General features: G+C 36.4%; 1 protein-coding gene across 2 annotated transcripts; it reads left to right on the top strand.

Annotated features, from left to right (window-relative positions):
- Positions 1 to 1704: 1704 nt before the first annotated feature.
- On the top strand, positions 1705 to 27215 carry LOC132060070 (ADP-ribosylation factor GTPase-activating protein AGD4-like). 2 transcript variants are annotated; one of them, XM_059452938.1, is made up of 19 exons: positions 1705 to 1958; positions 2268 to 2344; positions 3338 to 3438; positions 4325 to 4395; positions 14094 to 14156; positions 15100 to 15144; positions 15294 to 15359; positions 16360 to 16407; positions 16505 to 16600; positions 16682 to 16723; positions 18241 to 18456; positions 18640 to 18765; positions 22709 to 22921; positions 23516 to 23599; positions 23714 to 23986; positions 24328 to 24449; positions 24860 to 24947; positions 25743 to 26185; positions 26772 to 27215. In XM_059452938.1, the coding sequence occupies exons 1-19, from the start codon at positions 1905 to 1907 to the stop codon at positions 26884 to 26886; spliced, it is 2343 nt and encodes a 780-aa protein (XP_059308921.1). In that variant the 5' UTR covers positions 1705 to 1904; the 3' UTR covers positions 26887 to 27215. The 2 variants fall into 2 exon arrangements, with proteins under 2 accessions (XP_059308921.1, XP_059308922.1); XM_059452939.1 differs by lacking the exon at positions 1705 to 1958 and adding an exon at positions 2043 to 2172.
- Positions 27216 to 27704: the final 489 nt, after the last annotated feature.

Genomic DNA, 27704 nt, shown 5'->3' with positions numbered 1-27704 from the left:
TCCAACTCCAACTCCTCTTACCTTATTCAATACTTCCTCCAGTCCAAAATAATTGAGATTTTAAGTTTGGACAAATGAATTAAGGAATTCACTAATTGCTAACTTGATTAAGAGGGCTTCTGACTAAGAAACCCTTAATTATGATTTTCTTTTCTTTTTAGGTTGACATAATTATTAAGGATATGTGTCAAGGGTAAATTTAGAGAAAAGAGCAAAATATTTTCTTAGTTTTGTCAAATATCAATTATTTTGGACCTAACTTCTAGAGGCTAAAACCTCAATTCCTTTAGACTGAAGGGAGTATTTATTAGTCATTTCCAAAAGCTAGATTGATATTTTAGTCGGTATATTTATACCAAATGTGATCTTATTAAATGTCTACATTTCTTGCATTTTTAAGTAATTAAGTTTATAGATCTGTTATTTTATAATTCATATAATCACTACAACTCTTTCAATATCAAGGTCTGATTATTATTGTATTATTATGAGTAGTTCAAACTCAAAGCAACAAGCTAAGTTGAACCCGTAGAACTTATTCTAGATTCAATACTTTTAAATCAAATGCAAATAGAAATAAGCAAAAAGATAAATTTAAGGGGGTGTGTTGTATGGAGGAAGTCCAGTTTTTCTTGTATGATTGATCAAAATTTAGGAAAACATTTTTTCTAGGAGAAAATTTCTGTAAGCATATCACATTAATTGTTTCATTTCAATCCTCTAACACACCCCACAGGCCACCACACACTCATAGCTCCCCACTTCCATCACCCCCACACTCCTGCCCAACCTTACTCCGCATAGTGTTTGCCTAATTTATGTATAAATATTTTTAAAATAATATTTTTTTAATTTACTTCCCTAACATCAGAAAATAATTAAGAGAACAACTTATTTTTCTACCTACCAAACACACCCTAAAATTCTGGATTATTCTTGTTGATGATTTACTGGTTACTACTCACAATTGTGAAATAAAAAAACTATGGTCCTCAACCAGCTCACATACACATTTTACCCTCAAGAATCAATATTATACAGAGTGGCCTACTCTACAGGCATTTGACAACTTTGTACCCCCCGCAAAAAAAAAGAAAAAAAAAAAAAGACAACCCACCAAAACACCTAAAATGACCATTCTGCCACTATGAAGATCTGATCCAAAGCTTCTCCATTTGAGAAAGTGTAGTAGAATCAAAGAGAGATTCATATGCATTTCTGATTCTAAACAAAAATTTGAAGAAAATAAATTCATGTGATAGGATGAAGAAGGGAAGTGTACGAATTTTGGTTTTGAAGATGAAGGGTCGCGTCTCTTGAAACTTTGAAAGTGAAATAATTATTAACTCACTCTTCAGAAAGCAAGCAGACTAAATTAATCGCACTAGTTTTTATTTTATTATCAATAGAAAAAGCAAGTACATTTCACAGTTGTCTCCTCTTAACCCTCCAATACACCCACCCCATAGCCCCCTACCTCCACCACCCCCACACCCCTACTCCACATCACTCCCATAATATTTGTCTCTATAAATGTTTTTGAAATAACATTTGCTTACTTAACAAACATAACTTATATTTCTACCTACCAAACACACCCTAAAATCTTGGAATACTTTTATTGATGATTTACTAATAACCACTCACAATTGTGAAATATAAATAATGGTCCTCAACCAGCTCACATATACATATTTTACCCTCAAGAATGATTTGACAACCTTGTAGCCCCAAAACAAAAAAAACAGAAAAAGACAACCTACCAAAACACCTAAAATGACATATCTGCCACTATGAAGATCTGATCCAAATTTAGGAAAGCATAGTAAAACCAAAAAGAAACACCCAAATTCACGTTTTTGATTCTAAACAAAAAATTGGGGGCAAAAAACCAAAGAGAAATAATGTCAATGGCTGCTTTTATTAAGCTTGAAGATTCTCCTATGTTCCAAAAACAAGTTAGATTTCTTCTAATCCCCTTTTTATTTACTCTCTGTGTCTCATTTATGTGATACAGTTCGGATTTAGAGAGTTAATCAAGAAAATATTTGATCGCGATTTATTTCGTATGTCCTTTAAATGTTTTACATTGTTAATTATTATAGACTTATGTATGTCTGAAATGAAGTTTGACTCTCGAAATTCGAACTGTATCAATAAATTGAGACAAAGGTAGTATTTTTTGAGAAATTGCTTTGTGGGGTTTTGTATTTGATGAATATTGCATAAAGTTTTTGTTTTTTAATGTAAAAATTGTTGGTTTGTAGGTGAGGTCTCTTGAACAGACAACAGATGACCTAAGAGATAGATGTCAAAAGCTATACAAAGGTTGTAAGAAGTACATGTAAGTATCTAAATTTTATCATTTCATTTGGTGTAATTAGCTTTAAAAGCTGCCATCTTTAGTCCAGTTAACTACATTTCAATCCAAACTATTGAAGTTGGCTATATGAATCATGTATATTCTGTTGTGCTTTATTTAGGTACATAATTTTATCATTTTCTTTGGTGTAATAGCTTATCTTTACTGTAATAACCATTAATGACTTTAAAAGTTGGCATCTTTAGTCCAGATGATTCTGCTCTATATGAATCATCTATATTCATTCCCCTTTCTTTATGAAGAAAGCAAAATACATATGTATCTATGTCGTTGCGAATTTTGTTTATCTGCAAAAGTTCTCATTCTATTGTTCTGTCTGAAAGTTTTTTTGTTTATTATTATTTTTTTTTTTACATCAGTATGTATTGGTTTACGTAGAGGCTATTCTTGATATTTTGTTATTTCTGTTGGTGCAATTAGCCTCTCTTTACTGTAATAACTGTAAAAGCTGGTATTTTTAGTCCAGTTAATTACATTTCAATTCAAACTATTAAAGTTGGCTATATGAATCATTTTATTTGATTTTAATGAATTATAATGGGAGGTTTGTGCACTGTGCTAAAGTTGGCTATATGAACCATTATGTTTGATTAACTGAACTTTAATAGGAGGTTTGTGCACTGTGCTAAAGTTAGCTATATGAATCATCTATATTCATTCTGCTGCATAGGTCCATTTTATTCTAATAGTACTAAATAATTTGTATTTCAAGGCAAATTCAGAGGTTCTCGAAATGTTATAGGTTTCTGAACATTAATATATGTTTCTTAATGACACCTCATTCCCCTTTCTCTGTGAAAAAAATAGAAATGCCTATGTACCTATGCTGTTGCCAATTTGTGATTGGCAAAAATCCTCATTTTATTATTATGTCGAAAGTTCTGGTTTTTTTCATCAGTATTTATTGGTTTAGGTAGACTGGTAGAGGCTATTCTTGATACTTCATTATTTCAGGGAAGTACTCGGAGACTCACACAATGGAGACATCATGTTTGCCGAATCATTAGAGGCATTTGGTGGTGGTCTAGACGACCCTCTCAGTGTGTCCCTAGGAGGTTAGTTAATTTACTCATTCAAACAATTACAAAGTTCTCATTTTTGCTAATTTTCTTTGCAAATGTCAACTAGTGCACCATGCACAGTTTATTTTCTTGGAGAATGCTTTTTTCTCTTCAATGTTAATACTGGATTTTGGAATTCTCATATAAATGATTACATTAAATTTGGTTGGGACTTCAAGTCAAAGCGAAATTATATCCCTGCTAAGGCTTTTTGAATCCTGTGGCCCCAAGCAGCTTCTTTTTTTTTTTTTTTTTTTTTTTGGGGGTGTGTGTATAATTCCTTAATAGACGGTTCCAAATCTTGAATTCGTATATATCGTACATATGTACATATATATAACTTGTCAAAGTAAGAGCGACCACACTTAAGAAATAACTCGATAGTTCAATTCTAAACTTCTTAGTGTTATGGGGCTACATAACAGCAAAGTACATCAAGGGTTATCAAAAAAAAAAAAAAAAAAAAAATGTACATCAAGGGATAACCAAAAAAAAAATTACGTGGTCTAACCCGAAACCACTATTTAATGATGGTTCATTCTAATAAATTCCCTGTTGCTTGTTTGTCTTCCTAAGTTCTAACTCCAACGGTTAGTATATCATAATTTCATGAAGCCTTGATTAAAAAAGATCATAATTCCATGAAGTGCTTGTAGTTCTATTTGCAAAATATGCATGATGATATGTGAAATTTCAAGTTGTAGTTCTGGTTGTCACTTGATATGGGCAGTTTGTCTGTTATTACTCCGTTTATATTTCCAAAGTATGATTGCCCAATGTAGTTTGCTAATATTTTCTGCATGCTCACATTGTGAAGCTTATAATTACTTGAATCAAACGGTAAGTTTATATGTCACTCTTAAATGCATTCGTATTTCAGGTCCAATCATATCAAAGTTCATCTCGGCATTGCGTGAGCTTGCTACATACAAGGAGCTTATCCGTTCCCAAGTAAGTGGATGGATTGTAATATTCACTATAGTTTACACTTGAGCATTTTGTTAGAAACTTTGTACTCTTCTATAAAAACCTATTGCTTTGTGTGTGGCACCCTGTTCTGTTTTACTTGAATACGACCATAATAGTTAAAAGCAATTTTGGTGCGCTAAACCTGTGTCAACAACTCATGGAGTGGGATCATGGAGGTAGATAAGTAGTCAATGGGATGAGTTCCATACGGGAAAACAATTCAAGGTGGGTGATAGTATAAAGATAAGATTCTGATAAGATACATGGCTGAGACTGTCCCGACCCAAATCACAGTCGTGATGACACCCACACTAACCCCCCTGGTGGGCGTACCATTCCCTTATTTCAATTTCTTAATCAAATACGAATCAACATTAATAACAAGAACAATCATTAATAAGTCTAAGTCATAACATAAATACTGAAAATGCGGAAAATACTAAGTCATAATACATCCCCCAAGAATTGAAGTCACAGTACAAGAACGACTATCCAAAATGATGTCTAGTCTGAATACGTGAAAACACTGTCTAAAGAAATGAGTGATAGACAATAACTATGTGGCACGGACTCTTCAAAAATATCGTCGGGTGCGTGTCAGATACTCCAAAAGTAGTGCATTTTTGGAGAATACGACACGGGTGTGGCCACGAAAGTGAAGAGTCCGCGCAATCTCGGCAGGTAGCCCCAGGCAGGCAGGTAGCTCACCCTCGGAATCTCGGCAGGAACAGCCTCAAGGCTAGAAGCGAGGTCTCGAAGAGAATCTTGGCTCAAACTCTGCACTCAAAAAAAGTCCAGCAAGAGTAGTATCAGTACACACACGTACCGGTAAGCATCATAGGCCGACTGAGATTAGTTCACGCAAGAATCAACAAGTCAACAGATAGCCAAACAATAACCGACAAAAGTTACAAATATCACAAAGTCAAGTCAAACCTAAGGTTAAGCTCCTACACCACAAGTATGCCAAGTTCTCAATAACTCCTCAAGTAACCACAACACGAACATAGCCAACAATCCAGTCAATCGATGTATGATATGATAATGAGACATGCAATGCAAATGAGATGGATGCCGTGCAATGCAACGGCCAATAACTCAAACTTGTACACATATGCTACAGACAGAATCTCGACGTCTCAATAGTCATGACCCATGGGGGACCCACGAAGTCCATGTACCGTCATTGTACCGCCTGACTTTACCGCCAAACTGTGACCTTACCGCTATACGTCCGCATATACCTCGGTTGATAGCAATATCAATATACTTCCATCTTTCTCTTTCTTCTTTTCAAACGTTTCGATAACCTTTTTCCATCAATCATTTTCATCATGTATGAATGCATGTATGCAAGAATGAGAAATCCACACAATCAATGCCAATGAATGTGCTATGGAGATCACAAAGCACCATAAACTAATCAAGTCTTGCATAAATCATCAGTCGTCATGGAAACGTATCAAATATCAAGTCTCAACTACTACATAGGAGTATATCACATCCCACAACTCCAAATCACGAAATCAGATACACCACAAGTCAATCAATGCATAAATAACGGCGACAAGCCGACATAATCATAAATCATACCAACCTAATTGAATATCCATCCCAACATCATGTCTGAAGACCTATCATGCTTTCCCCGTCAATACTACGCAATCATATACGAATCGCTAATCAAAGTCTAATTAGAGTAAGCCATAACCTACCTCAATGCCGAGCATGAGCACGAGCTTCGAACCGTCAGACTTGGGCCTTCCCCTTCCGGAGTGCTTCCAAACGCTCGAAGTCTAACAATTTAACGTTCTACATTAGACTAAGAATCCAACGATATAAATATCACTATAATTTAGAAAAACCCAAAGGTGACTACGGCTTTACGAGGGTAAAATGGAAAATTATAGGTTGGAAAAGGTCAATTCGAAGTCTAATAAGTTCAATTACTTATAAATAATACCAATTAGTTCCCAATTTGTCCTAATTTCATCAATAGAGGAAAACCCCAATTTAGGTGGAACCTAAATTTCCATAACTTGATTCTTGAAATAAAGGAGGATTCAAGCCTAGAAGCTAATTTCCTAATGATTAGATAGTAGAAATCAGTAAATAACTCAATAATACCCAAATAGATTAAAAGAGGTTTAAAATCAACAACCTAGGGTTCATAAACCCATCCTCCTCAATGGTTCATGTAACTACTATGGATACCAATCTTAAGCATGATTAAATAATAAGAGAAACTATAGGAACTTACCCCAAGATGATTTCACCCAACACTTTTCAGAAATCGCCCGCAATACTCCTTAGGGTTAAGATTTTAGTGATTGAGTGAATGATTCGAAGTTGGGAATAAAAGGAAGGTTTTGTTCAGCGATTTCCGCATCCGCGGACACCTTGTCCGCCAATGCGGACTCGCTTAGGCGAAGAGGGCTCCGCCTCTGCGGAACCACTTAAACAGGTCATCTCTCGCGTTTGCGGGCCAAGTCCCGCGTGGACGGACCCGCAGAAGCGAACCCACTCCTGCCGGGGCGGGACATTGTTAGTAGAATTGCAGGAATTCAATACAATTCGAGTAATTCTGTGCCAATACAGGAGTTATTCAGAGATAACTCGAGTTGATCAGCTATAGAAATGAAAGAGAGAAAATGGAATAGAAGTAGAATAGAATTTGTGTATTGTATTTTCATAGATGATTCCCATGTAGTGTATTACAATGCTTTATAGAGAATGAATTACTAATCTAAACTGAATCTAAGTCATAACCAACTAACTAACTTCTAACAACTTGCTCTAACTAACTATTGTAACAGTAACCAATAGCTAATTCAACTAACTACCAACTAACTTTTGGAATTCCACTGTAACTAACTCATTTCCAACTGCTGATACTAATTCATGTATCAGTACTCCCCTCATCAAGAGATCCTTGACCTCAAGGATCGAATTGAGGGAACCTTGTCTTGAGACTGTTGAAAAATTCCCAAGTAGCATAGTCTGCAGATAAACCATTCCATTTAACAAGCACCTGAGCCACAGCTTTGTTCCCACGCTTGACCATCCTCCTTTGTAAGATAGCTTCAGGTTGAGGGCAATTAGGATCAGCAATATCAACAGAAGGTGGAATAGAAATTTGAGCAGGTACTGCATAACACTTCTTAAGCAGGGACACATGAACTGTAGGGTGAATCTTGACTGTTGCTGGTAACAAGAGAGTATAAGCCACCTGACCAACTCTTTTAGTAACCTGAAATGGACCATAGAACTTAGCAGCAAGTTTATGATAAGGGTGTGTAGCAATAGACACCTGCCTATATGGTTGAACCTTGAAATAAACCCAATCACCAACTTCAAAGTTTCTGTCACTTCTATGAGAATCAGCTTGTTGCTTCATTCTAAGTTGAGCCCTCATTAAATGATGCTTCAGTAACTGCAACTTGAATTCTCTATTCAACAAGGTATTATCCACTTCAGCTGAATCAGACTCACCCGGAAGGTATGGCAAGTGTAGAGGGGAGGTCTACCATACAAAGCTTCATATGGTGTGGTCTGTATAGCACTATGAAATGATGTATTGTACCAGTATTCAGCCATAGGAAGACAGTCAAACCAATCAGTAGCACTCTCATTACATGAGCATCTGAGATAGGTCTCTAAGCACCTATTCAAGACCTCAGTTTGTCCATCAGACTGAGGATGGTAAGCTGTAGAAGTATTTAATTGGACTCCTTGTAAGGCAAACAACTCTTGCCAAAAAGAACTTAGGAAAACAGCATCTCTGTCACTAGTAATAGCATCAGGAAAACCATGTAGTTTGACAATATTATCTAGAAATGCCTTGGCTACTATTTGAGCAGAATATGGGTGTTTGAGAGGTATGAAATGACCATACTTACTCAACCTGTCCACAACTACTAAAATAACCTCATGACTTTTGGACTTGGGCAATCCATCAATGAAATCCATGCTAATTTGAGACCAAACTACATCAGGAATGGGCAATGGTTGTAATAAACCTGGATAAGCTGCAAGATCAGCTTTGTTTCTTTGGCATATGTCACACTCCTGTACAAACACTTTGACATCTTTCCTTATGCCCTTCCAGTAAAACAAGGTAAGAAACCTTTTCAATGTTGCCTCTACACCTGAGTGACCACCTTGAGGAGTGCAATGCCATAGTGAAATGATGGAAAACCTCAGTTGTGGTACTCTACCAACCACAAGTTTACCTTTCCTTCTCAGCTGATTCTGCACCCATGAGAAGTGAGTAGGACCCTGACCAGCCTGTAATTGTGCAATAATGGCCTTCAAATCAGCATCTGTTTCCCAACTGTGAGCAATATCACTCATTAGCTGCGAACTAGTTGTTGAAACTACAAGGGTGAGTAACTCAGCACTAGTTACCCTTGACAAAGCATCAGCAACCTTATTCTCAACCCCTTTTTTATACTCAATAACATAATCAAAAGGCATGAGCTTAGTTAACCACATAAGTTGGGAGTTTGTGTGTAACTTTTGCTCCATTAAGAACTTCAGGGCCTTCTGATCAGTTCTTATGATGAATCTCTGGCCAAGCAAATATTGAGACCATTTGGAAACTGCATGAACAATTGCCAGTAATTCTCTATCATAAACGACATTGCAGCATGTCTATTAGATAAAGTCTTACTAATGAATGCAATAGGGTGACCTTCCTGCATCAATACAGCACCTATACCAAATCCACTAGCATCAGTCTCCAATACAAAAGTTTTATTAGCATCAGGTAGGGCCAGAACAGGAGCCTTAGTAAGTGCTTCTTTCAACTTCTCAAATGCAGAAGTAGCAAGAGTAGACCATTTAAAACTATCCTTCTTTAAAAGATCAGTTAATGGTTTGCTAATAATCCCAAATCCTTGAATAAATCTCCTGTAGTACCCAGCTAGACCAATAAAGCCTCTCAGTTGCTTGATAGTAGAAGGTAAGGGCCACTTCTGAACAGCACTGATCTTCTGAGGATCAGTAGAAACCCCATCCTTTGTGATAAAATGGCCCAAGTATTCAATCCTTGCTACTCCGAAGAAACATTTACTCTCTTTGGCTAGAAGTTGATGTTTCTTCATCTCAACAAAAACACTTCTAAGATGTAACAAATGATCCTCTACTGTTTTACTGTAAATGAGTATATCATCAAAAAATACAAGCACTGATTTCCTCAAAAACTTCTGAAAAACAGTATTCATCAAGCCTTGAAAAGTAGCTGGTGCATTAGATAAACCAAAAGGCATTACTAAGTACTGAAAATGGCCCGAATGAGTTCTGAATGCAGTTTTGGGAATGTCCTCTTCAGCCATCCTTAGTTGGTGATAACCAGCCCTTAAGTCAATTTTTGAAAAGATTGTAGAACCTCCAAGTTCATCTAGTAGATCTTCTACAATGGGGATAGGGAATTTATTCTTAACAGTGTGCTTGTTAAGATCCCTATAGTCTACACACAATCTCCAAGTCCCATCCTTCTTACCAACTAAGACCACTGGTGATGCAAAGGGGCTGCAGCTTGGTTGAACAATACCTTGTTCCAACATTTGTTGCACCAAATTCTCAATAATGTCCTTCTTAACAGAAGGATATCTGTAAGGTCTCTTGTTTATAGGTTCAGTACCATTATGCAACACAATTCTATGGTCAAATACTCCTCTAGATGGTGGCAGTTGAGTTGGTTCTACAAATAATTCCCTAAATTCCTGTATGACTACCAAGATTCTAGGGTCTGTATTTGCCTCTTCTTTAGTCTCCAAAGCATATAATTCAGTACACATGGTAGGAACTACTTGAATCATGCATAGCTGAGACTGATTACCTGAATGTTTCTCCATTTTGCCAGCATTAGCAGAAGTGATTTGCTTCCCTGCACCTCTGAGTAAATGCTTCTTCCCTTTGTACCAAAACTCCATAGTTAACTTGTTGAAATTCATCTTGATATCACCCAAAGTTAACAGCCATTGGACCCCTAACACAACTCCACAAGACCCCAATGGTAATAGTAAGAAATCAGCAGCAAATTCAGCTCCTTGCAGCAACCATGTGACATGGCACACCTTATCCACGCTGATCATATTACCATTTGCTGCAGTAACCATTTGAGGTGTAGTTGACTTGGTGGTACATCCTAGAGTCTTTGCTAGCTCAGGATCCATGAAATTATGTGAACTGCCAGTGTCAACTAAAATATTCAGAGGTTTCTTGGAGTGATAACCTGTCACTCTAAGAGTCCTGAACCCTAGTGACCCATTCAATGCATGAACAGAAATCTCCATCTGTTCTAAAGGTTGATTCACTTCTACCATCTCCATTCCTACATCACCCATCAATTCCCCTTCTTGTTGAGTGTGTTCTTCCTCCAATTCCTCTACTTCTAGTAAGTAAAATTGTTTTAAGTTTTTACATTTATGGCCTGGAGCATATTTTTCTGGACAAAAATAACACAGCCCTTGTGCTCTCTTATCATTCATTTCTTCTATGCTAAGCCTCCTTCTGGTAAACCCTTTATTGCTTACAGAACTTTCAATTGTAGGTGTTGACAACAAAGGTTTACTTTGGAATTTCTGATCACTACTTCTCTTATAACTAGGTCCAGAATTTGTTGTTGGATATGGAAACTGTTTATAGAACTTAGCTTGAGCAGTTAAGAATGCTTCTTGCATCCTAGCAGTTCTGTACAACTGAGATAAGGTGGTTGGATTTGTCAATTTCACAGCAAGGTTTAGTTCATCTTTAAGGCCTCCAATAAAGCAACTAATTGCATTTTCTTGAGAGAGATTTACCCTAGTCAATTTACTTTCAAAAATTGCTTGGTAATCTTTCACAGGCCCAGTTTGCTTAATTTTTTTAATTTCTTCCATTGGGTCATCATAATCAGCCCCAAACCTTTCTACTAGTGCCATAACATACTCATTCCAGGTGGGAGGAGAAGTATATTGCCTGTACCTCATAAATGACTGATGCCACTGTATTGCTTCACCCTCCATGTGAATTGCAGCCAATCCCACTCTTTTGTCCATAGCAATGTTGTCAAAATCAAAGAATTGATCAACTTTGAACAACCAAGACTTCAGATCTTCCCCATTGAATTTAGGAAAATCCAACTTTGAATACCTAGATATTCCTGGGTAATTCTGGTAATTCATAGTTGATTTCTCCCTAACTTCTTCTTCATTTACTGGTCTCTCTCCTTGAGTTCCTTTCTCTTGAAGTTCCCACTCCATTAATCACAGGTGAATCATCACTCCTAGTTCCTTCGATGTGTTCCTTCAATTGAGCAACAGTTTGATCCAATCTTTTCAAGGATGCCATTTCTCCATTAAGAGTACCAATTTCTGCCATCAGTTTCTGCAACATTTCCCTCACATCTCCACCTTCTTGGGCAGAATCAGTGGGGACTTGATCTCCATTTGATCTAGTTCCCTTAGCCATTTATGCCGAGAATCTAACTGCTCTGATACCAATGTTAGTAGAATTGCAGGAATTCAATACAATTCGAGTAATTTTGTGCCAATACAGGAGTTATTCAGAGATAACTCGAGTTGATCAGCTATAGAAATGAAAGAGAGAAAATGGAATAGAAGTAGAATAGAATTTGTGTATTGTATTTTCATAGATGATTCCCATGTAGTGTATTACAATGCTTTATAGAGAATGAATTACTAATCTAAACTGAATCTAAGTCATAACCAACTAACTAACTTCTAACAACTTGCTCTAACTAACTATTGTAACAGTAACCAATAGCTAATTCAACTAACTACCAACTAACTTTTGGAATTCCACTGTAACTAACTCATTTCCAACTGCTGATACTAATTCATGTATCAGACATCAGAAAATTCTGATTTTTCACCAAGTTCAACCCAAAATCCCGACATCCATCCGAGACCTTCCGGATACAAACCAAACATGCAGACACAAGTAATAACACACTACGAAACCAACCGTGGCCTCGAAATTCCTAACGGAGGTCACCTTTCCTCGGTCAGCCCCCCAAAACCCAAAGACAAGTTTCCAACCAAGAACCCAAAACGCTCCTGAGTGCCTCGGGAACCGAACCAATTACCCCACCAAGTCATAAACGACCCTCCAGACCTCACGGAATCGATAGAATTTCAAAAAAGGTCCGTTTACCCAAAAGTCAACTATTAGTCAAATGCTTTCACTTAAAGGTTCTAATTTTCTCAAATCTCTTTAAAACTCAGCCAATAACCTCGGGAACGGGGTCGACGGGGTAAAAGGGTCAAAACGTGCATAATGACCGAACGGGTCGTTACAGAGACGTACAGTCGTATACCCATGAGGAATTACCAGGTTTATACAACCTTGCCTCATATTCTGAAGCAACCATAGCTCATTGCATATCTACTAATGGTTGGAATATTAGAGTTAGGTATTATTTGGACGGGAGAATGACTGGCTATTATCATAGAGAAACGTGAAGAAAAGAAAAGACTCTCTAATCAACTGTTATAAACGGGAATTCTTCAGAGCGGAGGCCCACTATTACACATTGTTAAATCTTGGGAATTGCTCAACTCAGTTGTCTTGGTAAATTCCCCAGAAAATCGTAGCAGTCCTTAAAGCTGTTTGTTTTGGATGGATCACAAGTTTGTATCCCTCAGAATAATCTGGAAAATGGCATGTCATTTTGTGTAACACTTGTCACAATTGTGAAAGAGAGTTGGAATATCCTAATAGTCTCTTTTTGTATGCATACCATTGAGTGGTGGAACACATTCCTAAGTTCATTTGGTGTTCTGGTAATGCCTAAGACACTAAAAGAGAAGAAGGAATGCTCGCTCATAAACACATCAGAAGATATGGAGTCCAGCATGAATTTGGTAGGCAATGTGGAGAGATAAATCATAGGTGCTCTGAATGAAGATCCGAGGCTCTACACTTGGCTGAAGTTCGAGTGAAATTATGAGATTTGAAGCTCTACACTGGCTGAAGATTTGCGTACTCTATTAACCTTGGTGTTATTTAAAACCTGTGGATGCTACAGGTGTTCTGATGGATTGCATTGGCTTCCTACAAAGGAAATAAGGGGAAGTGATCCAATTTCTTGTTTGTATACATTTAGCACCTTCTTGGTTCTGTTTTGCAAGTAATATGGCATCACTTATCCAAAAAAAAAAAGATGGAAAACGTCAGCAGAATTGTTAGAATTGAAAAAACGATTTTCCTCATTTTACTTAGAAAACAAACTTCTGTAAATTGCTTTCTTCAGCTCCATGCACATAGCAACATCGAGCTGAGTGGAACCACAATCATAGCTGATTGGAACCACAATCATTCTCATCAAAAACCAATCTTTCTGTTTTTGTAACTATACCAACCTTATACGCTATTGAGTTTTTCTATAATTACTATTATAACTTGTTAACTAACCAAATTGATACTTGTGATATGTCCATTATTTTGTTTCATTTAAATGCCGTGGTATTGGAGAAGCATAAGTAGAAAATTTGGGACTTGCAATATTAGAACAAGCCATTAGGATCTTTCTCTGGGATTGCAAAATGAAGTCGTTTCAAGACTTTCTGTAATTGGATGTGTAAAGCTTGTCTGATTATGTCACTTCATTTTATGTCAAGGATTTGTTAATGATATACTTGTTTGAAAAAGTAAGACAAGCTATAACTTTGCAGGTAGAACATGTGCTAGTGGATCGCGTAAGCCAGTTTTTATCTGTTGATTTGCGGGATGTAAAGGTGACCAGATTTGACATTATTTCAATATTGTTGTGGAAATCTAGATTAATCTGTCTATATGTTTGCTTTATAGAATTAGGGAGCTAAATGTTGCTCCATAGGGATGTTAGCTTTGGCTTACTATTTGATATATTATAGTACCCAATTCAACGAGAAAATTGCTTCTATTTCACAGGGTAAGTACGTATCTAATGAATTATTTCTGTTGTACGTGATGTTCATTCCCATGTGTGGCTCTGAAGTCCTACAGTTGGTATTGAGTGAGAGAAATTAAGAGAAGGGAAGAGAGGTATTGATTACTTGATAATCTAAACAATACAAGATACGTCTATTTACATTCACCCAAAACAAGAACATCTCGGTTTAGATTCGACGGTCGATAGAAACTTGGAAGGCGAGGAAATTTGATGTAAACCTCTTTCCATTTTTATTTCCTGCCCAAGGTTACCCTCTAATTCTGTTTCCAAATTTTTTAGTAGTTAATCCTTTCTTCATTTAGTCCAAATGTGATGGTTTCTTTTCCCTTTATTGGGGTGGGGAAGGGGGTAGCATTGCAGAGATTTGAAGTTTAAAATCAACTCTGCTTTTGGGATGGCTATTTTAATTAGGAATTATTCTATGTTGTTGCCAAATCCTGCATACAACTATTTTAGCATCCATGAACTATTAGTAATTTAGCCATTGGTTTGGTTATTCATTTTTACTCTACAGGCTGTTAAATCAATTTTACAATTACTTTTTTAGGTTATCTTGATCTAATGTTATAAAAAAAATATACATCAATCGAGCAGGGGCAGATGCAGTGTGTAGCATCTGTTAAATTTCTGGGCCAGCCTAACTTTTGCTGTCATTCTGTCAAATGGATGCCTCTGAGTGGGTTTTGACATAAAAGTTTTTGGACTTAGATGTTAATGTAGCTGATGACTGGTCTCTAATTTTGCAGGAATCCCGTCGCCGGTTTGATAAAGCCTCATCCACTTATGACCAGGTAATGGGGAAGTCACAATAGAAACTGGTGGAAAGCCTCATTTTTTTATTCTGAGAAGATTTCATGTGCAAAGCTCTACGCTCAATAGGAAGATAACACTTCCAGTTCTTTTTGGTATTAATTTCACTCTTGAATTGCTAACCTGCCAGGCACGTGAAAGGTTTTCTTCTCTGAAGAAGAATACCCGGGATGAAGTTGTTACTGAACTAGAAGAAGTAAGCCCTTTCTTTGTGGATTATTCATCCTCATGTGTGTATCTACCTCTCTCTCTCTCTTTCTGTCTAACTTGATAATGGGTAACCCAACACAGATTAATATATGCCGAAAGAATAAACTTGGTTGGCGGTACTTCTTTTTTCATAGGACACCTCTGAGGAATCAGTTGCATGCTATTTTACCTTGAGGAATAAAAATAGATATGAAAAGGTGTTGCTTTGGGAGGAACTTATAAGAGGATTCATCCTCATGAATTTCGATCATGGATGAATACCTTTGTCCAACCACATCTTCCATAGTACTACCATTATTTTTTTTAAATAGAAATTGTGTGGGACTCTGGGTATAACAAGGGAACAGGATGAGAAACTCGGGACTCTGGGTATAACAAGGGAACAGGATGAGAAACTGATTCTGTCATGCTTTTGGGTGAAAAGCATTATCCTTACTGCTATAGATAATTTTATAGGCACGATATTGAATTAGGTAAGGGATAAACAACTCGACCTCATGCTCTACAAAAAAAAAAAAAAAAAAAAAAAAAAAAACCAACCTCATGCTTTGGGTGAACACATTGTATCCCTTGCTTTGTTCTCTGTCTCTGTCTCCTTTTTTTGGTTGTTGTAAAATGACCTTCACAGAGGAAAAAAAATGTATTCATGTTCAGGTAAAGCTCACTGAGGCCACTTATTGGTAGAGCCTTCTGCAAAAAAGCATTTCTCAGAGCTTTACATATATGCTTTGCTCCCAAGTCCAGGAAACTAATTGTGCTAAATATATGTTGAAGCATTTAACTTGTATCCTGTTGCTGTCTTGATGCTAACGATACCCTATTCAGATTTTCATGAAATATATCCAACTTCCTGTTTTCCCTCTGTTTTTATATTAGCACTTATCTGTCAAGAAAAACATTCCAACTAGTTAGGAGTCAAAACTGGGAATTGGAATTTACCATGCTTAATTAAATAATCTAAGGATCATTAGCTTTTTCTGTGACAGGACCTACATAACTCAAAGTCCACTTTTGAGAGAAGCCGTTTCAATCTAGTATGTATAATGGATACAAGAATCGTTTCTACACTTTTTAGCAAAACTTTTTGCCTCAAGGTTCTAATTTATAGCCTTGTTGCCTCAAGGATTGCAGGTAAATGCTATCACAAATGTTGAAGCCAAAAAGAAGTACGAGTTCTTAGAATCCTTTAGTGCTATTATGGATGCACATCTGAGATACTTCAAGCTGGTATGGTCTTTTTGATCTTCCCGTTGATGCCGTTATGTTTACATCATTAAACTAACAAATTTCAATATTTGTTGAATGTAGGGTTATGACTTATTGAGCCAGATGGAGCCGTTCATCCATCAGGTACCCCATTATATGAGTTATTTTTTTTCCTTATATTGTGATCGCGGAGCTTCTGACTGGAAAGAGGTAGTATCATCATGCTGTCATTTAGTCATTTTGGGTTTGACAGACTACTCCTTATTTACTCCCTCCGTCCCAATTTATGTGGCACCATTTGATTTGGCATGTAGTTTAAGAAAGAAAGGAAGACTTTTGAAATTTGTGGTCCAAAATAAGCCTTAGATACTTGTGTGGTTGTAAATCATCTCATAAAGTTGAATTGTTTCTAAATATAGAAAGTTGACATTCTTTTTGGGACAAACTAAAAAGGAAAGTGTGCCACTAAATGGGGACAGAGTGAGTAGTTGCCATGTTTACTTTTTTCATAATTGTTTTGATTTGCTGCACTTGAACCGAGTGTCTTCAAGAAACAGCCTCTCTACCTCACAAGGTAGGGATAAGGTCTGCGTACACTCTACCCTCTCCAGAACCCGCTTGTGGGATTCCACTGGGTATGTTGTTGGGTTTGACAGACTACTGGTCCTCTTCTGCTGCGACTTGATTCTTGTTCCTTAGTTCTTTCTTGAGAATCTTTCATTGTTTTTCTGGTTCCTGATTAGAGTGTGCGTAAAAATACATTTAAGGAGATTGGTCTTTGCATAAAATAGCTCACTCATAGCTTTTAAACGCATCTCGGTTTGGTGCTTGCATACTATTAAGATACTACCTCATTCAGAAGTTGTCATTGAGAAGATCAGGGAGATGGCTCTATTTATTTTTAGTTCTAAGTTTTTTGTTAGGAGGGATATGTCTATTTTATTTTAGGAAACACATCACCTTCACATGAGAGAAAGAGAGATGAGGTACGGAGAGGGAGGTTGTTCACATTCTGATTACTGACGATGTCAATCTTGACCCCTTCTTGGGTGGTCCACCCCTACCCGCCAAAGTTGATAAAGTCAAGCATATGTAACCATTGGGCTGGTTGAGGATCTGGTGTTTATTTGCTTTGTTTTTCTCAGTTCTTTGGCCTTTTTCTTCCGAAAATCGCTTCAGTCACTGCAAAGTTTCTCGAAGGAGAGAGTGCATTGTTTTGATATATTTTTTTTTTTTTAAAAAAGGGAGAGAGTCCATTGTCTCTGGTTTAGAAGATACTTCACTAATACCTCAGTGAAGGACATAAAAGTAAGTATATTGGTGGAAACTTATTTTTGGCGAATTTTGAATGAGTTACAACAGGTTACTGAGCCAATTGTGGCCTAAATCGCGGTCGACCAGCATCGGATGGGTTTATCATTACTATTATTCTACTTAACCTTCTCCAACCCACACAAATGTTACCCAGCTCTGTCATTTTTCCACCTCTATTAATAACTTTCAGATCAATATGTCTTGCACTACTTTTTTGCTGCATTTATAAATATAAAGTGGGTGACATTTTCCTCTTGCTTGATTATTGACATTGATTAGAAATTTGAGTGTGTTTGATATCTTTCTTCTTGCATATTTTTTGTGCTAATGTTAACTCAATAAATCAGGTTTTGACATATGCCCAGCAGTCGAAGGAACAGGCCAGCATAGAACAAGATAAACTTGCCAAAAGAATCCAAGAGTTCAGGACACAAGCTGAGCTTGATCATTTGCGGGGATCCAGTAACCTTGGTACTTCAACTAGTTCTATAGCATCAAATGGTGTTGGTATGAATTCAGACAAAAAGATAGACGCAATTATGCAGTCCAGTGCAGAAGGAGGGGTAAGTAATGTGACAATGACATTTCTGTCTGCTATTTGTCTATGTATGCATTGAGAGCTCTACAATAAATATAGCACTTGATTTGAATATAGGAATGCCTGACATATCTCCTGATTTCGTAGATAATTTTTTTTCCAGATGCTAGATGTTAAAATATGGATGCTTTTTGATACATTCTTGCAGGTCCAAACAATTAAGCAGGGATATCTTTTGAAAAGATCTTCTAGTTTGAGGGCTGATTGGAAGAGACGGTTCTTTGTACTTGACAGTCTTGGCAATTTATATTATTACAGGCTCAAGGGTGGACAGGTAGTATTCTTAACTATTTTCGTCTTCCTACATAAGTCATTGTCATGCCTTGATAGTGCTTCATACTTCTTTTTCCATTTTTCCGTGGACACTTTGTGTGATCAATCCCTGCTTGTTTAATGTTAATTTTCTGATTGTTTATTGACATGAAAGTCAAGGTTGAATAATTGATCTTAAGTGTAATGATTAGTATAATAAAGTATTTTTGTAAAGTACAATCGTTAGGTGGTATTGGAATGAGGCGGAGAAAAATCTAAAGGCCAGGCGTATGAAATTGCTGATTCTTTGACTTTCTCTGACATCTTCATGAGTTGGTTTACTCCTATATGAACTTCTGATTGTTGCTAAGAATATTTTATGTTTCAAAAGCTGATGTTTGTGGAGAATTGGCAAGTTAACATAAATTTACTTTGATCAGAGAGAACAACTGAAGTATGTCTATATTTGCTGATATAGATGGGTATCGTTGGCTACTATATGGCCATCTATAATAGGTTAACGTTGTGCTCGTTTTTCTCCCGTTGAAAGGCAACCCTTTCCTCCCTCCAATCGTCAGTCAGCCACCCTCCCCGCCCCCACAACCACACACACACACACACAGAAAAAAAGTTCCCGAGAATGTAATAAAAAGAAGGACAGGTGATCAGTTTAATCTTTTAAAGAAATTAACCAACAAAAATTTAACTTTGATGTAATAGCATCATAGCAAGACAAAGTTGTCTTTTGAGAAAATGATAATGCAAGAATCTGGTACCTGATTGTTTGGTTCAAAAGTACCCTCTACTTTTTCTTTTTCTTTTTTGAAACTGGTAAATTTGTATTCCACAGCATTAAGGATATGCTGGAGACCTTCAAAAGTGTTGGTCTATAAACAGAAAGAGAAAAGAGATACTTACAGGGATTTTATTAAGTCTACAAAATGATCTGTATCCTCTAATCCTATTTCTTTACACCAAAAGTACAAAGATACTATACAATTCCATTTTACTTTCTAAATGGAATTGGATTTATCTTTAAAACACCTCCCATTCCTTTCTTTCCAGGTGGTCCACCAGATACAATATGGGGTCATCCTCCACCACTTATTTTGACTCTTGCTGCCTCCTCTTCTCATCAACAACTTAGTAGATCTGCAGTGTGCTCTGGCATAGTCCATGTTGTCTCTGCAGGCAGTTTTATTAAAAGCGAAACGCGCAAAAAAGCTCTAAGGTCAGCTGGGGCTTTAAGCGCAAATAAAGCGTGGGCTTTAATGAAAAAAGGCGCACTGGCGAAAAAATACAAATATATGTATATGTTTAGTCCAAGACTAACAATAATAAGCATGAACAGCAAATATATGGACAAAGAAATTGTAAAAACATTACGATAAAGTGAAATATCAATTATCTAGTGTCACCTCTTCAAGAGAGGCTCATTGTCAAGGAAAAGTATGTCTTAGACCTTTGTTGATGACACTGAAGCGCAAACGAAGCGAGGCGATGCGCTCAACGGGTTTTGAGCCTCGCTTCAGGGCTTAAGCGCGCCTTTGACAACACTGCTGTCAGGCTGAAAAATAGGGACCATAGTTCTGCTGTGAATTTGCAGTGAAGAAAGAGGTGGTTGTTGGTTTCATCAGTTTCATTGCATAGAAAACATCTGGAGACTATGATGTTTCCTTTTTTCTTCAACACTTCATGAGTCAAACAAGCCCTCTTTGCCACCAACCAAGTGAAACATTTCACCTTGGTCGGTGCTGGACACTTCCAATTTTTTATCCAAAATCTTTGGTGCTCCCCATTCTGCCCTATGTCCTCCTTTCTGTAAGCTCTGTTTACTGATCCATCACTATTGTGTCTCCATCTCAAAGTATCTGCATCAGTGTTGGTACCTTGGAAGTTACCAATCCTGCTCAACAGATCAGCCACTCTATCTATCTCCCAATCATTCAAAAATCTTCTGAAAGTTAAGTCCCATCCCTGTACACTCCATATTTCATTTATAGTCACCTCTGGGTTATTGCATAAAATGAACGAGTCTGGATAAGTATCCATAAGTGGGACTTGCTCATCCCAAGTATCCTTCCAGAACCTTGTTTTTTTCCCATCACCTACTTCCATCTTCAAGTTTCTTTCCAGCTTTGGCGAAAGTGCTCTTATAGTCTTCCAAACTCCAACTCCATAAGTACTATTGCATACATTTGTACACCAGTGATTGAGTTCACCAAACTTGCATTTGATAACCTCCTTCCACAATGCATTTTCTTCAGTGTTGCATCTCCATAGCCATTTCATCAATAAGCTGTTATTTTGAGACCTCAAGTTTCTTATACCCAGCCCATCAAAATAGTACATTATCTTTGACTTTAAACCTAAAATCATACATGTTCTTTCACATGGAGCACTAATAGTACATTATGTTTGCATAAGTGGTGCACTTTTAGTCAAACTCCCAAATATCTTTTTTAAAATATAACAGAAAAGGGCAAAAATGCCCCTGAACTTTTACAAAAGATATAAAAATACCCTTTATTCATCTATTTTGCTAAAACTACCCCTCAATTCAACTTTTTGGCTGATTTATGTCCATAGACTAATGGACAACACTAATTTTTTTTTTTCAAAATCTGAAAAACTGGATTTTTATAAAAATCTGAAAAAATTAAATTTTTTTTGGAAAAACTGTGTTTAAAAAAAAAAAAAACCAAAAAACTGTCTTTTTTTAAATCTAGAAGAAAATTATGGAGCATTGGTTTTGCACATTTTACTTAAAAAAACAATCAGTTTTTCAGATTTAAAAATTGAATTTTCTAAAAAAAATGGGGTTTCCACCCGTTAAAAAAAGTTTTCCAAATTTAAAAAAATTCCACATGTTTTAATGAAAATCCAATTCTGTTTTATTTTTTATTTTTTTTATATATATATATATATATATATATAAAAGGCTTACTACAATTGTTTTTTAAAAAAACGGGTCTTGAAAAATTATTTTTCCTTATTCTACAAATAACGATTTTTCAGATTTCTTTTTAAAAAAATAAATCAATTTTTCAGTAATAAAATGTCATGTGTAATTTAAATATTTTTTTTTAAAAAAAAATTAGTGTTGTCCGTTAGTCAAAGGGAATAAATGAGCCAAAAAGTTGAATTGAGGGGTAGTTTTAGCAAAATAGATGAATAAAGGGTATTTTTATACCTTTTCTAAAAGTTCAGGGGCATTTTTGTTCTTTTCCGTTAAATTTCTAAAAAAAATATTTGGGAGTTTGACTAAAAGTGCACCACTTATGCAAACATAATGTACTATTAGTGCTCCATGTGAAATAATATGTATGATTTTAGGTCCAAACCAAAAGATAATGTACTATTTTGGTCCTTTTCTCTACCCAGCCCACCCCTTTCTTTCCCCTGCATTGCAACCTGCCATTTCACCAATTTGTAACCTTTGCCCTCTTTATTTCCTTGCCACAAAAATTCCCTTCTGAGTCTGTCTAATTTTTTCTGGATGTTTTCTGGTAAGGGAAACAGAGACATAACATAGGTAGGCAAAGAATCCAGAACAGAATTGATCAGGGCAACCCTTCCTCCCAAAGATAAGTATTGAGCCTTCCACCTAGCCAGTTTCTTTTCTGTTTTCTCCACTATCCCATCTCAAATTCCTTCTGCTTTGTGGTTGCTGCCTAGAGGCATGCCAAGATAAGTTGCAGGCATGTTCTCCACTCAAAACTGTAAAGTACTTTAAAGCTTTAAACTTGAGCTTTTTGAAAAGGAAATTTAACACAAAGTTATACTAACGAAAAGTACTTTATGGTATTTCCTTAGCACTTTGGAAAGCACTTCTATTCAATGTAAAATGTATGCTTTTCTCAAATCTGACGGATGTTGATTTACAATGTGCTAGAGTATTTCAGGAATGAAGCTTTTCCAGGGCACTCTTTTGCTTACCCCTTCAAATTTTATCTTATTGGCAGGGTTCCCCATCATCTCACCCTCCTGGTGTTGATAACAATAGTAGTGTATTTGGCAGATTCCGGACAAGGTATAGGTCGTCATCCGTTGGAGAGGAGAGTTTAGGTTGTCGTACTGTTGATCTTCATACTTCTACAATAAAACTGGATGCGGAGGACACAGACCTGAGGCTTTGCTTCAGAATTATTTCGCCGTTAAAGTCTTATACTTTGCAGGTAAATCATAGAATAGTTGATCTTGTTCTCAATACTTAAATTGATATGTCAATTCTAGAAGGGAGAACATCTCAAAGAATAAAGAGTTAAGAGTTACTCAATATTTTGAGCTGTTTTACTACTGGGAGCTTCTTTTCTTGTCTACAATAGAAGTTTTAATTTCTTGGTCTACTATTGCTTTGATGCATTAGATCTGTATCTGATTACTGAAAGGAGGAAATTACATGGTTAAGCTAGTATGTAGAAGTGTTTGACTTGATATAATGTAATTGTTTCATTTGGCTACTTCTCTTTTACTCAATATGATTCAGCTTATCATTTGCTAAGCTTATGCACTGTATATTTTATTTTAAACTTCATCTAGTAAATAAAAGTTCTGTCAACTGTGTGTTTATCTAGTCTCATGCAACATTTTGTTAGGAATCTATGCACTGAGCCATAGTCACGATTGGCTTCTTTATTTGCTTCAGCAGAAAGAACCATGAACAGTACAAACTCTTTTGCAGTTGGATTAATGTCTTACCAGACTCGACGACACTTTAGCAAGGGCTGATCCACCACGTATAATGATTTCCCTTTGTTTTCCACTGGCAGGCTGAAAGTGAAGCTGAGCGAGTTGACTGGATGAATAAAATCACCGGAGTAATTGCGTCCCTTTTGAATTCTCATCTACAGAAGGTTGAATCTTGAAATCTATTTTTCTCTATTTCACAAAAAACAAGATCTTGAAATCTAGTTTTCTGTACAAAATGATTTTCTGAAGTCATCTTGAGCATCGTCTCGTCTTTGCAGTTTGATCCTAGTAAAAATGACATTGATGGTAGCATTAAAACCTATGCTGCTGCTTTAAATGTTCAAGGGGCTGTTAATGATGAAAATGCACTAGCTACTGTAAGAGCCAATCAGGCCGATTCAGTTTCTAAGATTCTCAGAGAAGTTCCTGGAAATGACAAGTGTGCTGACTGTGGTGCTTCAGAACCTGATTGGGCATCTCTAAATCTTGGCATCTTAATTTGCATAGAATGCTCAGGAATTCATCGGAACCTTGGTGTTCATATCTCAAAGGTACATCTTTATCTATGTTGAAATTTCTTTTGTTCCTTTTGTCTACAAACATCTACCTTTCTCCAAAAAAAAATAAAAAAAAATAGAAGGTTCCATTTTAGTTCATGGTGTTTGTTCAATTTCGTACTGATCCACCTGCATGTATATTTAAGAATATGATTTTTTGTGTTACTTTCATGACAATCCATTATTCATTCTGGAAGGTTCGTAGCTATTGAATCTTTTGCAGAGATGTAATTCAAAGTATAACTTGTTTTCAGTTGCTGCCCCCAGCAGGCAACGAAATGAAAGTCTATGGGCCTGTTGATTTGATTGATAATTGAGATACTTATCCTTTGCAGGTGAGGTCCATAACATTAGATGTCAGGGTTTGGGAGCCTACCATCTTGGATCTATTCCGCACATTGGGTAATTCTTATTGTAACTCGGTGTGGGAGGAGCTGCTTCTACTTCCAAGTGATGGGTATGTAGTAGTTGATAACATACAAGAAAGGCATTCTTGCATGGGTATAAATTTCAGTAGATCCTCCATTATTTATTGATCTTCGGGTTCATATTTTATGTGAAAGGTCCTCCACCCAGCCAAGAAAATACGAAACGTTGAGAGATATCAAAGATCATAAAATTCTCACTATACAGTTCCCATAACTATGTCTATACTTCTATTCGTTCTTCAGTTGAACTAGTTATTGCACATTCCATTTTTCCATTATAATTTGACTTTCTATCTGGATCAGAATGCCTCTTTATTCAGTACACATTGTCAGATAGATAATGTTCCCACGTTCCATGATGATATAGCATGCATAGCTCTAACTTTTTGTAAACTATGTTTTACTGGTATAACTCATGTTGAATGATCAATTCATTCAGATTAACAAATGATGATGCTATTCAATCTGCTTCCAAGCCAAGCCCCAAAGATGCCTTTCATGCAAAGGAGAAGTACATTTTGGCAAAGGTATACTTTCTTGCATGTTTTAAGGACATTCCTTATCCATATCATGCATTTTATCCCTTGTGCTAAAGCCTGATCATCCATCAAATCAGTCTTCTAGTTTTTCCATGGAATTCTACAAAGCAAATCTCATGATCATTTGTCTGCTCTTTTATTATTTGTGGAGGTCTACTGGAGAAACAGTGTGTTTTCCCACTTACTGTGAAAGAACTATTTAAAGAAATTCGGGTTTAAATTGCTATGAGGAAGTTGAGCATTTGGAGTTGGGTGGACACACTAGTATGTGCTGTTTTCTGTTAGTAATGAAAATTCCATCAGAATGAAAGAAATCTGAGATACTTTTGAAGGCAGGTAGTCTGATTCAGAAGATCTTATGAACTCTCTTTCGTTGTTTTAATTTTGGTGTGAAAGAAGAATACTGAATTTATTCTAGAGATTTTAGAATCTTCTTTAGTAGGTATAGGATTGCACTTTATCAGCTTAAAAAAAGGGCAACCTGGTGCACGAAGCATCCCGCATTAGCAGGGTTTTGAAAGAGCCGCACCCCGAGGGGTGTGATGTAGACAGCCTACCTAATGCAAGCATTTGCAGCTTCTCTTCTGTATATATGGCTTTTGCTCAGCCTTTGTGCACTGATAATAGAATTTATTACCAATCTTTAAAAAAAAAAAATCTGAATCTTAAAAGTTGCAATGGATCATATAGAATGACTATCATCAAAGAATTACTGCTTGAATTGAGAATACGTACAAAGCTTATGTGAATAGATGTGATATTAACTTGTTTCATGTTATCCAGTATGTTGAAAAGCAGGTTTTGAATAAAGAAGCTTTTGGACCTTACAACAATCGTGCCACCCTCATTTGGGAAGCAGTTAGGAGTAATAACGTGAAGGACGTCTATCGAATTATTGTAGTGTCAGATGTGAATATTATCAACACTACCTATGATGAGTTCGAGGGCGCTACAATGTACCATGAAATTTTTGAAAATGATGCAAAACTAGGCTTTCAGGATTCCGAAAAGAAACATCAAAACCCAGCAGCCTGCCAGGAAATCAAGCTTTGCCTTCAAGGCTGTTCTTTGTTACATCTAGCATGCAAAGGGGAAACTCCAGTGATGCTTGAACTTCTGCTGCAATTTGGTGCAGATATAAATAGACGTGATTTTCATGGAAGGACTCCTCTACAACATTGCATCAGCAATGGGAGACACAACTTGGCTAAATTTTTACTTAGAAGGTAATAAATTCAATTCAGAATCCATTTAATGCAGCATAATTTGAAGGCAATTCAATAACCTAACCGCTCAGCGACATATCTTTCTATTAGTTCTTCCAGTATTTAATTTTCTTACATTATCTCTGCATTTAGATCTATACTTCTTTTTTACAGTTGGCTAAATTATTGATATTCATGACAAAGTGTCTTCCCCATTAAACTGAATTCGGGATTATACTCTTTCTCACATTTAGTTGTATGCTCACCTCCATCTTTTGTTCCTTTGCTCTTAGTTTTAGACGGAGCCATTTTACTTATGCTGTATCATCTATCCATTAACATAACAATTTAGAGTCAGATCATATGCTAAGAACTTGTGTATTTTGAGAAAAAGATAGCTGTACCTTTTCTCATCTTCAATTTGGTTTTCACTTCACGTTAGCTCTCTCTTCATGGGAATCAGCAGAGTTCAAGCTTCTGATTTTACGTTCTCTACTAACTCTCTTTTCCTACTGAAAGTACTTTTGGCTTATGCTTTGTAAATGAAGCATCAAACTTTTTTTTTTTTTGTCGAGTCTCTTATGCTTTGCCTCTCTGTATGTTTCAGAGGTGCTCGTGCATCAATCAAGGATTATGGTGGACTCAGTACGCTGGATAGGGCCATGGATATGGGTGCAATCAAAGATGAAGAGTTATTTGTGCTGCTTACCAAGAGTGAGTGAAATGGGAAGGTGTTTTTAATCGGTAGCTCTCAAGCTTCCAACTTCTTCATTTTGTAAAGCATGTTGTTCTATAAGTGCTTACCGTTTTTCTCCTTTAACACATTAAAATTCAATTCGTCTCTCCCCAACTCCTCTCTCCGGTTTTCATTGTTGATGTTTGGTGAATCAGTGCACAGTTTTATAATCCCTTTTGACACTCTTAATGTTGAAATAACCATTGTAGATGTTGGAGTAAATTTGTAAAAGTTTTGATGATCAGGGGTAGCAAATCTGCATATGCTGATCCATTAACAAACTTATTGAACTTGTTCCCCGGCTTGATTGACTTATTTTCTTGTTGGGTTGTTGTTCGCTTGGTCTTTCTCCTTTCTTTTTCTTATTCTAAGGGGAGAGAGCTAGGGTGGGGGCTCTAAGTTTTAGAGTATATTGTATAACCATGCCTCAATCTCAAATAAGTCCAGGTCGGCTATATGAATTCTTCAATGATCATATTACTAAGTTAATTTAAATACAACTTATCATGCACATATGAAAAGGGATTCTACTAATATCTAATGGAACTGTCGCTCGAATTGAAATCTTATTAAAAAAGAAAGATCACAAATATACGTGGCTTCTTTTTTGTATATAATATGAATGATCCAATTCTCAAGGACCATGATTGTGAATTAGTTGTTCATCTTTTTTTGAGGAACAGTCGAAATAGAATCAACTTGAATTAGAGACCACTATTCAAAATCTTAGTAAAACATTGGATTTCTTATGGATCTAATTAAGTGAGAATTGAGACGAGTGCCTCCTTTTTCCGCCCAATGTTT

The sequence above is a fragment of the Lycium ferocissimum genome, chromosome 6 (genome assembly GCF_029784015.1).
Source record: "Lycium ferocissimum isolate CSIRO_LF1 chromosome 6, AGI_CSIRO_Lferr_CH_V1, whole genome shotgun sequence".
NCBI classification, from domain to species: Eukaryota; Viridiplantae; Streptophyta; class Magnoliopsida; order Solanales; family Solanaceae; genus Lycium; species Lycium ferocissimum.
The sequence above is the reverse complement of the archived record's forward strand: the minus strand, read 5'-3'. Positions and strand labels throughout refer to the sequence as shown.

Bases quoted from the DNA above. Each gene is read 5' to 3' on its own strand.
- LOC132060070 (XM_059452938.1), top strand. From the start codon at position 1,905: ATGTCAATGGCTGCTTTTATTAAGCTTGAAGATTCTCCTATGTTCCAA. The intron at 16,601-16,681 runs GTATGGTCTTTT...TGTTGAATGTAG, and splicing joins ATCTGAGATACTTCAAGCTG to GGTTATGACTTATTGAGCCA. The intron at 26,186-26,771 runs GTAATAAATTCA...TGTATGTTTCAG, and splicing joins GCTAAATTTTTACTTAGAAG to AGGTGCTCGTGCATCAATCA.